At 39.1% G+C, this 15,094-nt stretch overlaps 1 protein-coding gene across 7 annotated transcripts in view; it reads right to left on the reverse strand.

The window, feature by feature from the left end:
• The window catches only part of LOC109405001 (microtubule-associated protein Jupiter), a 526,579-nt gene that overhangs the window by 8,070 nt on the left and 503,415 nt on the right, over positions 1–15,094 (reverse strand). For 4 of the 7 annotated variants that reach the window (XM_029871335.2, XM_029871344.2, XM_029871327.2 and 1 more), the window contains one exon: positions 8,530–8,847. The exons of 1 other annotated variant lie outside the window; for it this stretch is intronic. In XM_029871335.2, the coding sequence (XP_029727195.2) occupies positions 8,530–8,847 (318 nt within the window). Of the gene's footprint in view, positions 1–6,609; positions 6,628–8,529; positions 8,848–15,094 lie in introns of all 7 variants that reach the window. 2 more of the 7 variants (XM_029871323.2, XM_029871317.2) reach the window with 1 other exon arrangement.

Genomic DNA, 15,094 nt, shown 5'->3' on the forward strand with positions numbered 1-15,094 from the left:
ATCCTTTAAGAATTACTGACGACTTTTTTTTTCAAAATGTCTATTAGGAATTCCATCAAGAACTCCTGTAGAAATCCCTTCAAGAATTTCTATTTGAATTCCATCATGAATTTCTCGAGAGATTACTTGAAGAATTCTTTTAAAAACACCCTATCGCGATTTCTGCAAGGATTCTCCATTCCTTTAGTATCCTTCAACATTTTTTAGCAAGTCTTTAAATTTCCTGGGCGTAATCTAGGAGTTTCTATAAGGATATCTGCAGATATTTTTCTAAAAATTTGAGAAGTTTATCCACAGATTCAATTAGGAATTCCTTCGAGGAATCCGTCAGGAATTCCATCCCGAATTCCTTAAGCAATTTCTTCACGGAGCCTTTTAGTATTCCTTCAATAATATACTTTCCTGCGAGGATATCATCAAGTATTTCTCAAATTATTACTTCAGGGGTTCTGCTTTAACCCTTCAGAACGCGCGCTGTTGTAAAAAGTACAACACTCCCAAAAAATCTCGCTCGTCGTATACATTGCGACAGTGGCGTCTCGTAACCTCACTTTTTACCTGTTCAACGACCCTAAAACATGCAATTACGGAGGATTGAAGATCAGAACCAAATTGCAAATGGACGGAAACGGCTATTCTCGCCATTTTCCACAAATTTCAAGTCATGTTGAAAAAATTCAAGAATTTACATTCGTTGAACAGGTAGAATTGAGGTTAGGGAATCGCCACTGCATTGCGAGCGCGGTGCAGTTTCGATGGCGCGCGTCCTGGAAGGTTAAATACCTCCAAGAATTCCTCGAATGATTTCTAAAATTATTTACCTAATAGTTATTTATGTAACGAGTTGCAAAAAGTTGATTTTTTCAGCATGTATCGTACATTTATCTAACGAGGCTTGCCGAGTTGGATAAATACGAAGAGTGCTGAAAAAATCGAGTTTTGCAACGAGTTCCATACAAAATTTTATGCAATGATTTTTTCATAATGCAACTCATTTGAGTTGCATAATGTTCATAATGCAACACAAATGAGTTGCATTATGAAAATTATGCAACTATTTTTCATTATGCAACTCATTTCAGTTGCATTATGAACCGATATGGAGAAAAGTTGGTCATTATGATACTGAAATGAGTAGTATAAAATAAAAATTATGACACTGAATTGCATAATAGTTATTTATGCAACAAGTTGCAAAATGATGATTTTTTCTGCACGAGTTGTACATTTATCCAACGAGGCTTGCCGAGTTGGATAAATACAACGAGTGCTGAAAAAATCGAGTTTTGCAACGAGTTGCATACAAAGTTTTTTGTAATTACGAAAAACACCTATCGACTACCACCTTTACTTGCTCACCAAACACATTATGATAAAACAGGCGAGCGGCCTTCCACGTGCATTAGGTTGTAATCTGATCAAGTAGGTGTTTCAGTAGGCCGACAGACCAGGACGGTCCGGGATGACTGTCACAAATTTTCAAGCTTCCGGCCAGTTCGGTCTGGCACTTTGCTTTCAAGTTTTACAAGAAACAACACCATAAATGAACTGCAGGACGTGTCTGAGCATAAAAGGAATACAATTCAGGCAGACTCATCTAAATTACAGTTGTAAAGGATGTCAAAGAATCATCAAATTGGCCATTCATACAACAGTGCCGAAAAGTACTACTTTTCAGCACACTTAAGAGTGCCGAAAAGTAGTACTTTTCGGCACTGTTGTTCAAATGTAGAAAAGTAGGCCTTTTCACTGCACTTTCACCGATCGAAAAGTAAGACTTTTTGCAACGTAATTACAAAAAAGTACTTTCTACAATTTCTCAAGAATTTCTGACTATCGTCCAAGTATTCCTATGTGGAATTTTTCAACCAATTATGTTGGAGTTCCTTCAAAGATAACTCAGGAAATTTATCTTAGGAAATCCTACATTTTTTTCACAACTTTCGCAAATCATTTGCTTACAAACTCCTTATAGTTTTTTTTTTCTTTAGGGATTTTTCCAAGTGTACAAACATCTAATAGCTCCATCAACGATATCTTAACAAAATCTTCCAAGAATTTCATCAGAACTTTCTCCAAGATTTACTTAAGAATTTCTTCAAAAATTTCTTGATTCTTCAAAAATTCCACCATTGATTATTCTAGCGTTATTTCCGAGGAATATTTCATATTTTTTACCAAGAATCCCTCCTAGGACTTTTCAGAGATTTCTTTATGGATACATCTAGAAATTCCTTGAGAGATTGATAATGGTCTTGATAAGTCTCTTACAAGTCTGCCCAAAGATTCACTACTAAACTTATCTCCAATAATTTATTCAGGAATTACTCAATGATTTTTGTTAAGGATTTCTTCGGCAATTCCTCCAATGATTTGGCACTTCCTCCAAGAACTTTTTTTCCTGATTTTTTTCCTGTGATTCCATTGGATATCTCTTATGGATTTCCCCCCAGATTTCCTTTGAAGATTTCTTCTAAAATTTCTGAATTCTGAAAGATTAGGTAAGAATTTCTCCAAATATTCCTCTTGCGGTTCGCACTTAGTATGCGCACGCGACTTAGGAAAACCAAACTCCGACTTGAATGCTTCCACAAGCGGAGATGGGACGCGGCAAAATGAGCGAACTCGTTTTCTGTTCGCAACGACAACACCAGCAGCAGCTGCCGTCGTCATGCAATAAACGAACACGCGAACTGATAAAGTGATGACATGAAGTTAATGCAATTGAAGCGATGTTTTCAGAATCATTTTATTGTCTAATCTACAAAAGATAGAGTTTTGTTGACAAAGAAAAAAAAATAGAGAACATTTTCGGGCAAATTCTGTAGAACTTTTTTAACAAAAGCTTTGTTGTCATATTAATCCTAAAAGGGATACCTTCATGGCCTCAGTTTCGTCACCTCGCTGAGTGTGTTCCATCAAAGACGAGCTCTGAAAGGCGGCTAGGGTCCAATGGACCCCAGGTATCCCTTTTAAGGTTAAAAACATCAAAAATGTCCGAAAACAGCATTTTTTTTATTTGAAGAATTTTAAACTATCTTTTTCAAAGTTAACGTCCAAGAAGCTCATTAGACATTAGCTTTCGATTCGTGCGCTGAGATTGATTGTTTAGTAGATAGAGGCGATACGGAACGTCCGATTTGGGTCGTCTTTGTTTTATTCTGTTAGTTTTCACCCAAGGAAGTATTATGAGGAAAAAGACAATAAGAAATGAGTAGCTTTTAGACATTGATTTTTCATATGTTTTGAAGAGAGAGACTATGACTATGAACGTAAACAAACGCATTGGTGTTGTCAATAGGGCATTATGGTTAATCTTAGTAAAACATAATATTGTTCTTTTCACGGAAAAGCGAAATCGTAATGGCGTTCGACCTTTGCGTTTTTGATTCTAAAATCAATGTGATTGATCAGGTAAAGTACGTTAGAGTTATTCTTGATTCCAAGCTTTCCTGGACACCTCACGTTGAGATCAGAATCAAGAAAGCTTGTATGGCCTACAATGCCAGTGAACCTTTGGTAAAACTTGGGGTCTAAAATCCAAGTATATCAAATGAATTTCCACAACTGTTGTGCGGCCAATGTTGGCGTATGGATGTCTTGTGCGGTGGCAAAAGGGCGAAATGAGAACGATCCAATTAAAGTTAGACCATCTCCAAAGGATGTGCTTAATAGCGATGTCTGGAGCGTTCTCATCAACTCCCACGGCAGCGCTCGAAGTTCTCTTTGACGTTGCGCCACTACACATTCATCTCAATCAAGAAGCACTTTCTTGCACTTACCGCCAATCGATACTCGGTTTACTAGAGGAAACTCCTGTGAACCGCAGCTCAACACATACCTCGTTGTTTCCACTTTTGTGTGGATTGGGACAAAGTTGTCCTTGCTGCAAGTGATCTTACAATTGTTTGTAATTTTCCATATAAGACATTTTTCACGAAATTCCCTTCCTGGGAAGAGTGGACAACTGGATATCTAGAAAGAAGTATTTCAGACGGCATCGTATGTTACACTGATGGCTCCCTTCTCGAAGGTCGATCAGGTGCTGGCGTTTATTCCCGTGAGCTAAAGCTGTATCACTCTTACTCAATTGGTAGACACTGCACCATTTTTCAGGCTTTGCTTGTATGTGAGGAATGCAATCGACACTTCAGCAGCACGTAATGGGCAAAGTAATATACTTCTGTTCAGATAGCCAGGCTGCTATTAAAGCACTTGCTTCGGCCAACTCTAGGTCGAAGATAGTTATCGCTTGTCGAACTCAAATCGAGGAGCTGAGTTCAGCAAACGCAGTACACATTGTATGGGTACCTGGCCATTCATCCATCGCTGGAAATGGAATGGCTGATGACTTAGCTCGCACTGGAGCATCACATAACTTCATGGGGCCTGAGTTAGCTAAGCTGCAGCTGCAGATTCACACATGGGCTGCCACTCAGCACAATGGAATGGAATAGTATGGAGTAATGTCGTCAAACAAAATTGTATGGTACTTAGCTATCTCCAGGGATGGCGAAGAATCTAACAAATCTGAATAAACAGAATTGCAGCGTGGTGGTCAAAGCATTGACTGGCCACTGCCGGCTCAGCTATCACATGGCGAATATTCAGCCAGCTGATTCAGCTGGTAATGCGATCATGGAACTTCGTATCATTTGATATGTAACTGTCCAGTTTTTGCGCAACTGCGTTTCCGAGTACTCGGTAACATTTATTCAGTGAAATTGACTTCAGAAATCTGAATCCTAAAGAAGTTCTGTTGTTCTTGACCCACTGTTGGAAGAGCTACAGGCTCTCTTTACGCTTTATGCGTTTTAAAAGTGCCCTTTTCAGGGCGCTTTTTGAACTTATTATGGTACGCTTATGCGTTAGTGCCCTGTTCTAGGATGACGATCCTATTCCCCTACATGTCCTCTCCCCCATCCTATCCTTTTTTTCCTTTCCCTCTCCCTCAAGTAGATGATGAATAGGCTCGTCGTGTTCATGGCGATGGCAAAACTTTCCCAAATAGAGGAGAACGTGCCTCTGGAGCCAACTTATTGATACGAGCTACAGGGGGTGGCCAAAATGCATGGGATAGGCAACTTTTTTTCTCCCACAAAAAAATTCAACATGCTGTATCTTTTCAAAGAGTGCATCAAAAAATCTCAAATTTTGACTGTTTATCAACCTGTTATATGTGCATCATTGGTACAAATTTGGGCTCGTTTGAATATTTTTTCGCGAAGTTAGAACCGTTCGGGTAAAACACTATTTTTTAGACAACACATTTTTGAGCCGTCATATCTCGGAAAGCAGTGAACCGAATTGAATGATTTTTTAACGTTTAACAACAATATATTGATACTTAATACAACATTATAAAATGTAATATTTTTTTACGGCGAATTAAGTTATACCGGGTTGAAATTTTTACCCATATAGAGGAAAATAAGACAAATTTACAATACCACACAAACATTACTAAATGTCTTCTTCTTTTAATCTAAATAGGCTCTAATATATCTGATTAAAGATAACTTGAGACTAGAAGTGGAAAATCTTTGGATATCAACACTAAAATTTATTGACATTGACGTAAAAAATAGTGTTTTACCCGAACGGTTCTAACTTTGCTAAATATTAATCAATCGAGCCAAAATTTGTACCAATGATGCACATAGAATAGGTTGACAAACAGTCAAAATTTGAGATTTTTTGATGCATCCTATGAAAAGTTATAGCATGTTGAACTTTTTTGTGAGAGAAAAAAAGTTGCCTATCCCAAACATTTTGGCCATCCCCTGTATATCAAGTCAAGAATCAAATATTCTGGAACATACAAAATACTGTAGACTACGATAGTGAGCTGGTATTTCGGAAAAAAAATATTCAGATGTACGTTAAGTGGACGACACCGTGCTATAGGAATCCCGACTATGAATTGGATTGGTGTTTAGGGGTGATTGATTGATCCTTAATTGGACACTAACATGAAGTCTGACGACGTGATCAGGATACTGTAAGCGTCAGTTTGTTATTGACATTTAAGGTTAAAATGGATGAAATTTCTTTAATGATGTTGCTTGGTTATAATCTTCTGACACACGAAAAAAAAAATCAGCTCTCTTAAAATGCCAGTGCTCTACTCTGAGGCGTGTTAATGATATTGCACTAGGTATATCGATTTTGCAATATATATAGAATGTGGCAGCTTTGTCCAAGCTATGAGTGCACGGCTACAAACTAAATCCTGTTCAAAAATCAGCGGCAGCCTATGTCGTGTCGTACTCAACAATGTCGTCAAAGTCCGATACAATCATGTCCAGTAGTAATTAAGTCAAAACCGTTTTGTCTACAGCGTCGTAAAAGCAAGTATACAATTCTGTTGTCCAGCTCAAGAAGTAGCAACTATAATGCAGTGTTAGCGCAGCAATTGAATGTGAGAATGTGTCAAGCAACGCGAGTTGCATTAAGATGAAGTGGGTGGCAAAGGCGATGATGATGTTGGTTGATGGTATGGTGGTGACGGACAATGATTGTGCGCTAATCGTACACTTTTTGCTTTTCTTCAAACTGTGGCTTTTGCACACGCGCGCGCGGAAGGCAAAGGAACACTGTGGGACTTACTTAATCTCCTCAGGAAGACTGCATGAAATTAAAAATTGTTTCATTAGTTGTGGTGAGGAGGAAGGTGGGGTTTGCTGGGGGGTAAGTGTGGGTGTGTGTGTGGAGGAGGACGATGGTGAGAACGTGAAACAGAATGCGCTGAAAAGTTGAACAGACCGTTGAGACGCGAGGGGATCTCGTAAATGACAGATAATAAGAGCAACCACTCGGTTGATGGGGAGTTTCTGCCGGCCGAGGAATTCTATCCATGAAACGTGGAGAATCTGATCACTAGCAGTTGTTGGAAGGGGTAATGCCATCGCGAAGGCCCAAGAATGGAGCTGGGCGGAGCAGATACGACGTAAGCAAACGAAGCGAAGATCACCGTCACAGTTGAGAGAGCGATTTGGCGAGTGATTTGTTTGCAACCGATCAGTCGAAGCGACGTTAGTTTCGTAAGAGTCATCACATTTCAGCGCAAATTCAAATTGTGTCATTGTTTGCGAAAAAGGCGTAAAAATCGATCAAGATTCGAAGCGGTGTATTGTGTTCCCGCGACCAGATGGATTACAGCGACACGACGCAATTGGTTTCACTTCCTATTGGTGCTAGGCGAAGCAAGATCTTCGGAAGATATTCAAGCGAACAGCGATAGGTAAGATACAAAACAGTCTTAGACAGCGGAAAAGACAGAGAAAGGCACCACCCTGCTCGCGAACATCAATTATCGCATTCCAGAAAAGATCCAAACGACTCCGCAGAACAAGACTAACAACAAAGACGACGACGTAGACGTAGTGTACACCACCGTGACAAACAGATGAATGGAATAATTACTACGGAGATAAAGTCCAATGGGATGGACGCGGGTGTTGTCCCCTCGCCCTGTTGTCATATGCTGGATAAGCCGAGCCTCGAAGCACTCACAAATTAATCGAAAGAACTCGCTGGAGCTGAAGAAACATTGAAGGTGAAACGATAGCGATCTTTGCTGTGGTTTCCCAGTGCCACCGTCCCGTTCCATCCCGGCGAGGGCGAGGGCATTTTGTTTCATTAGTAAACAAGATTTCGCGCGCTGCAAGTCAAGTCAACTCGACGTCGTCGTCGGCACTTCTTATCTTGAACCGTTCCGGATCGCGGAGACGCTCTTCGAAATGGGCTTGGATTTATGGAGTCTATTGACAGAGGTTTTCAACAGATAATTACTATCTGTCCAAATCAAAATTACCAGGAAAGATTTTTAGCTTCGAAAACATTACTACATTAATATGGAGAAGAGGTATAACAACCATAGCAGAACTTCTGAAGTTGAACCCAAACTGGAATTCTTTTGAGCAAAGATCTCAAACTATTGTGTTTAATATCGGATCAACATTTTCGAAGATCATACCTTGAAATTAAACGCATTTTAACGATTTTAACAAGATCGCATAAAAACATCCTAACAGATTGAGAACCACACGATCACTGTTGGTGGGATCGCAAGCAGAAAAAAAAAGTCGTAGACCGCCACCACCTAGCGAACGAAGTCATGTCGATCGTCATTTTTTTTTGTTTCTGTCATTCTTCAACTGGAAAGATGTAAAGCCAAAGCCACTCTCATCGTCGACGACAGCCCTCTAGCTAGAGAGACAGGAATGCAGATATCTGGGAAATTGATATAAAATTACGCCCAAGCATGCGAGACAAATTGGTGTTGGTTAGTGTGTAGAAACTTATAATTAACGTTCTTTGCTCCGTGACCAAAGAAATCCCCAGCAAAGAATCAAAGCAACTACCGCAACAAGAACTACTACGCTACCCTATGTCTATCATAAGTGAGCTTCCAAACCGAAAACCAATTTACTGAGTGGGTGTTGTTTTGTTGTCGATTGATGGTGGTGTGTCAAACAGGGGATCACGCTGGCCAAAACAAAAGCAACGAACAACTGTGCGACTTACTGTGAGTGGATCCATTCTGGGATGGCGCTGACGATGTGGAAGTTCCGTTGCTGTGTCCATTGGTGTGGCTGCTGCCGTTGCTGTGGCTGCTGTGGCCATTTGTAGCTGGGGCGATTCCGTTTCCATTCTGGTGGTGTCCATTGGCCTTGCCGTTGCTGCTGCTGCTGTGACCGTTGGTTTTGCCGGCGTCTGTGGCGTCGTTACCGATGGGCAGATTGCTCTTCATGTGATTCTTGGCCGGGGTGTAGGGACGGTCGGCTTCGCCGAACAGACGGTTGTACGAGTCCTGGCCGGATGCGCCGCGGCGTGGGGTTTCTCCTGCGAGGTGGCGACGGGGGCAAAAAGAAAAGAAGCGTTGTTAGTTAAGCTCTCTGCGTTAGGAACGAATGATTTTCCAATAACATTGATTATGCGTTTCGGGACAATGAAGATGATGAAATTATTGTAAATATGAACAAGTATACTAGGCAATAATTAAGAAAATGACAACATTTTTGAGCTGGCGTTTTTTGAGCTTAGTGTTCTATTGAAATAATCAATATATGCTTGCATATGATAAACTACATAAAATGACGATATTTGGACTGAAAAAGCATGCAGAACTAGAGAATTTCACAAAAATGGTACAAATAAAATGAAGGTAGAATTTTCACTAGCTCAGTATTAGGGTATGTGTGCCATCAGTAATCTCATGCTCCAATATTCATCCTAATCGAAAACAAGCTATTACGGTACCGATTGATTCCGTTCTTTTTGTTTTCATGGGTGCTCACTTCTAATAAACAATACAAAAATTAGAAACACAATAAACAGCGCTCAATCCTTTGTATTTTGTAGGATGAAAATGCGAGCCACATGCTTAATAAGGGAACCAACACCCTATAAAAGGTCAATGTTACCACAAATCAACAAAAACCAGATTGAAAAGCTTATTTAATTCCTCAAAGAAATCCTTCGCGATTTCTCCAGTAAGTTTTCCTAAGATTCCTCTTTCGTTGCTGCACCACAAATTTATTCAAGGGGTTCTCTAGGATTTCCATTCCTCCGGTAGCTAAATCTGAGATTATTTTTGGGGTCTACAGAAGTTCCCTCGGGGATTCATACTGAGATTCCCAAGACGTCAGGCCCGGATTTAAGGGGGGGCAAAGGGGGCAAGTGCCCCGGGTCCCCCGATTAGTGGGGCCCCCCAAGAATCCCGAAGCAATATAATATTTTTCAACAAAACCATATAAATTAATGCATAGGCGTTCATATTTTATACATGTCCTATATCAGCCATAATTGTATTCCTTAAGGATTTCTAGACTCCATATTTCTAGTCATTTATATATCTTTTCACTTGAGAATAAATCCAAATAAAAAATGATAACTTTTGTGTACAGTATTCAATGTTTACATCACACGATGTTTTCTCTTAACTTTGGTGTACTCAATTTTCTTTGAAAAGATTTTGAAAGTTCCTATCGAATAGAAACTCGTGGCTTTAATTTGCTGGACAAAAGTGTTTCTAAACAGAGTGCGTGAAATTTAAATTGTGAAAACAACTGCTCAAAACCCATCTTCATTCAGTTGACTGTAATCATGGGAAAGAGATGATGAAGACTTTTGGAGATACCGTAAACCGGGGTAACATTGATCAGAATTTTCGATCTTTCTTGAATAATTCTCTTGTTAAAGCAAATGTTACATGTTTTATATTTTTAAAACAAGTACTTGTCCTCTGATTATGTGTTAAGCTACTCAAAAAGTATTGTAAAACTTTTAAACATGTTTAAATAGGCTTTTTAATCTAATTTTTGATTTTGTTGATTTGGGGTAACATTGATCATGTCAGTGATCAATGTTCGTTTGTGTTGAAAATACCCTTACCTACTAAATTCGGGGTCGCTGATTTCGAATATGTTGTCCAAATTCTTACAAGTTATGTACTTTTTGAGTTATTTTAAGATTCAAATCCTTCAAATCGCGAATAACGCCTAAAGGTAGACAATGACTTAAGGATTTGATAGCCTACTTTTAATAAATCGTATATTTTATTGAAAAAGAGTACTTTCATAATAGTTTCGTTCATCAAATCCAACTCTAGGATATCATATTGAAGTGATACAGTGATTTCGAACCTCATATTGTACCTAGTATTCATGCCGTGCAGGAATGTTTGACAATGCATCTCATGGCGTTACGAAACACAGTTATGGAAAAATCGATTTATTTCAATGTTTATGAAATTCAATTTTCAAGAATTGCATCTCATTTAATATTAGCTATTTAGCTAAATAACAGCAGATCACGATATACCATTCATTAGCAGAAACTGATTCAATGCGAAATGCTTGTTTGAACATTTCATGAGGTCGGTCAAGCCGATCAATGTTACCCCGCTGATCAATGATACCCCGTTTTACGGTATTTGGAAATTAGGAACAGAAACCTAGCCTCCAAGAATATCTCGAAACAGCGTTTTAACATATCTATATTTTGAGTTTTACCAACATTTTTGAGATATAATGTTACCGTTGCCTTCAAGAGTCCTATCTTTGTTCAATTTGAATCTTGAAATACGCATAGAATTATAGAAACCCAAGTAAAGTTGTTCCATTTTCAATTATTTCATATTTAGAACTGAAAGCAAAGATTTAAAACTTGCATAAATGTTATGAATTTGGATGAAATTTTAAAATACATGTACTAACTGAACAAAAGGCCATTTACGCAATAAAACTGAAGGTTCCAGCAGCATCTTGGAAGTTGAGCCATAAATCAAAATGATTGTTCGAATCGTTTGCCATCTGTCGGAAATTTTGGGGATGGCACTGCAAAACGTACACTTTTTATAGACATCAGAAGCCATATTCAGAAGACATATTCGGCCTGAACATTTCAAAGAAACAAATGTACTGTATAAAAAATAATAACTAACAAATATGAAATATTTTTTTAAATAAACAAACAGTTGTATGATATGAGGTTTTTCGAATCCACTAAAAAAGAAAAAAAAATAGTAAAAATTTCAAAAATAGGAAAATTTGGTTTTGGGGGCCCATTTGATAGGGTTTGCCCCGGGCCCCCCAAAGTCTAAATCCGGCACTGCAAGACGTTCCCCCAGGAACTCCTTCCATGATTCCTTCGGGGACTTCAAGGGATTTCTCAAGGAGTTCCGGGAATCCTCCAGTTTTTTTTTCTCGATTCTCCTTTTGGAAGAATTTTCTTTTGGAATGTCCTCAGAAGTGTTTTGACTTTCAGAAGGTATTCAATGAAAATATTCTTGGAAATCTCAACAATTTTACCCGGGATTACCTCCGGGATTCCTCCAGTTCTCTCAGGGATTGCTTCAGGAGTTCTTTCTGAGGTTCCTTCAGAAACACCTTTCAAAATACCGTCAGGATTTCATTCCATCTCACATGGAATGAAATCCTGACGGGATTTTGGAAGGTGTTTCTGAAGGAATCTCAGAAAGAACTCTTGAAGCAATCCCCAGGAGTTCTTTAGAAGCTCATCAATCTTTCAGAGATCCTTCTAGGAATCCTACAAGACTTCCTATCAGTATTTCTCCCAAAACTTCTCCGGGATTCTTTTGGAAGCTCCTTCCAGGACTTTTTCGGGAACTATCGCTGGAATGGCTTCCATAACCTCTTCCGGGAACTTCATCTGGGCTTCTGCCACAAATTATTTCTGGAAATTCTTCAGGAACGCTTTCGTGGATTCCTTAGGGAACTTTTTCCAGGATTACTTTTAGAATTTCTTCCAGTTTTTTTTAACTCTTTCCAGGATTCCTTTTTAAGCTTCTTCCGGGGTGTTTAGGATAGAGACGAACCAGCCAAGGGCTGAAAGTCTCTTTAATAAAGACAAATCAATCAATCAATTCTTCCGGGATTCTTTCAGAAACTACTTCCCGGATTCTTTCCAGGATCATGTAGGAACTCTTTTCTGGTATTCTACCAGTGTTCCGATTGCAATTCCTGCAGATCCTTTCAATTTTATTCATTCATTCATTTAAGAAATCTTTCAGTTGTTTCTAATGGAAATCTTCATGAGTTTATGAGGGAATATTTTGAGGAATTCCTCTTGCAGTTTTTGTTTATGGAATTCTTCATGAAGTTCCTACAGGAATTGTTTGAGGAAATACTCCAGCAAGTTCCTTCTGGTTTTCTCCATCAGATCCTTCCTGGATTCCGTTTTTTTTTTTCTAAGAATTCAGGACACATTCCAAAAGAAGCTATTACGAGAATCACAAATGGAATTCCTGGAGGCCTCCCGGAACTCCATGATATCTCTTAAAATAAATCCCTTGAAATCCCAGAAAGAATCTCAGAAGGAATCATGGAAAGAGTTCTTGGAGGAATCTCAAATGGAACCTTTAAAGAGAGAAACTCTGGAAGGACCCCAGAGGAAATTTCTGAAGGAACCTCGAAAAGAATCTAAGATACAGCGCCCTGAGGGATCACAGGAGAAAATCCTAGAGCGATCCTTGAATAAATTATTGGAGCAACCACGGAAGAAACTTGTCGAAGATTCTCAGGATAAATTGTTGGGATAAACTTAGAACTTGTTCTAGAAGGAGTAATCCTAGAGGAATTTTGGGAATTTCTAGAGAAATTTCGAAAGAAATTTTAAAGAAATCCAAGAACTCCTGAAACAATCTCAGAAGGTATTCCTTAATCCTCAAGCGATTGCGCTGTTGTATTTTGTACAACACGTTGAAAAAATCTCGCTTTTTGAATTCATCATTTGTGTGGTGCTGACGGAGGTGGCCAACCGCGCGAGTTACGGAAGGTTAAGAAATCCAAGATAGGGTTTCTGGTAGAATTCCAGTAGTTCTTCCAAGAATAATCCTGGCAAAACTTCTTGAAGGAATCTCAGATGGGACCTCTTTGGAAATGTCAAAAAAAAGCTGCTAGAAAAACCTCAGGGAGCATTGGGGAGCATTCCTAAATAAACCCCAGGAAGAATTTCCTTGAGAATCCCAAAAGAAACTCCTGGAGGAGTCCTGGAAGATTTTGTTTTCCTTTTAAAATAAAGTGTTATTATTGTACGCTCGTCGTGTGTCATCATTAGGGACTCAAGTAAATCCCAAGACCACGACAACAACCTTCGAAAATCTTGAATCAAGGATCACGATAGTCTTGCGTAAATGTGTCTGACCAACCACCCCAAATCCTAGGGGTCATTAAAATATGATGTCCATCGTTTGTGGGGGGAGAGGTCTGAGAAAGTGTGACACTCCATGTATTAAATATACAAAAAAGTATGACAGGGGGAGAGGGAAGGTCCTAAATTCCCGAAAAATGATGGACGTCATATTTGAATCGCAACACACTGAGGGATCTAACCGAAATTATTCGGAAATGAATTCAAGTTCTGGAGTCCCTTCCGACCAAGCCGGTGGACTCCAAGTTCCATCTTCAACTTCCTTCATCCGAACTTAAGTTACCAACAGTGAATACCAACTAAAACTCGGTTCAGGCGAACCCAGAAAGATATGTGGCTCCCACGGATCATCATCTTCTGTACCAATGTTTCGCATTCCAACAATTATCCATGGTAGACAGATAGGGACTCATTGCTAAAACCCAAGGGACTTTGGAGGAACTGCTTCCAATATGGTCATCCTTCACTTGAGTGTCAATCAAAATTCTTCTTTCGGATCTGCAGAAGGCGGCACCATACTCTGATATGCTTCAGAGCGGAGAAGTACAACGGCAGTTGTTGAAGGCAACCATCCAACGAATTCCCAAGTATCGCATGGGCCCACAAGTTGCAATGCTGTCTAAGTGGCCAACATGGTGGCTACAGAGGCTCTAGCATGTAACTTTGCTCAGATGTCTTCAAGAATCCTGCATAGGACAGGGAACTGCCAAGGTTAAGGATGGTTCTGCGCTGACGAGCAGAGATGCCAGATTATTTTTATCAAAAATCTGTATCAATACAGATTTTTCTGTATCGCCGTATTTGTGGGTAAAGCAGACACCGAGATTCCTAGATTTCAATAGAAGCTAACAAAAATGTATCACTTTTTGGCGGTTTTGAATTTTTACTGTTATTCATTTTTCTAAAACATGTGAGAAAATCTACAATTTTTTATAAATTTTTCATAAGTTTCCATTAAATCTATTGAAAATAACTTCAAATTTCATAATTTCTGGAGAAATCTGTATCACATTTTAAATATCTGTATTTTTCTGTACTCTGTATTTTGTCTGTATGGAAGATCAAAAATCTGTATAATACAGAAAAATCTGTATATTTGGCATCTCTGCTCGTGAGTCTCGGATTTCTATCGGGAAATGGCATTCCTGACATTCCAAAGTGATCACAAATCTAACTACGCTTTCCATCAACACGAAAATCCACCGAGGCTTTTTTAGAGTTTTCCGAAATTTTCTATCGGAAATCATCTACCAATACTCACGTAAGCGGCTTCCAGATGGGTTGTCTTCTCCAAGCGAGTCCTAACATGTCAACTGCCATTGCTCAGCAATCGCAGAGCTAGAAAGGTTGATGGAACGTTTCTGGTTCTGCCAAAATTCATGTTCACCGAAGGAGAAATTATGTGAAGATATGCATC

The sequence above is a fragment of the Aedes albopictus genome, chromosome 3 (genome assembly GCF_035046485.1).
Source record: "Aedes albopictus strain Foshan chromosome 3, AalbF5, whole genome shotgun sequence".
In the NCBI taxonomy this organism is placed as follows: Eukaryota; Metazoa; Arthropoda; class Insecta; order Diptera; family Culicidae; genus Aedes; species Aedes albopictus.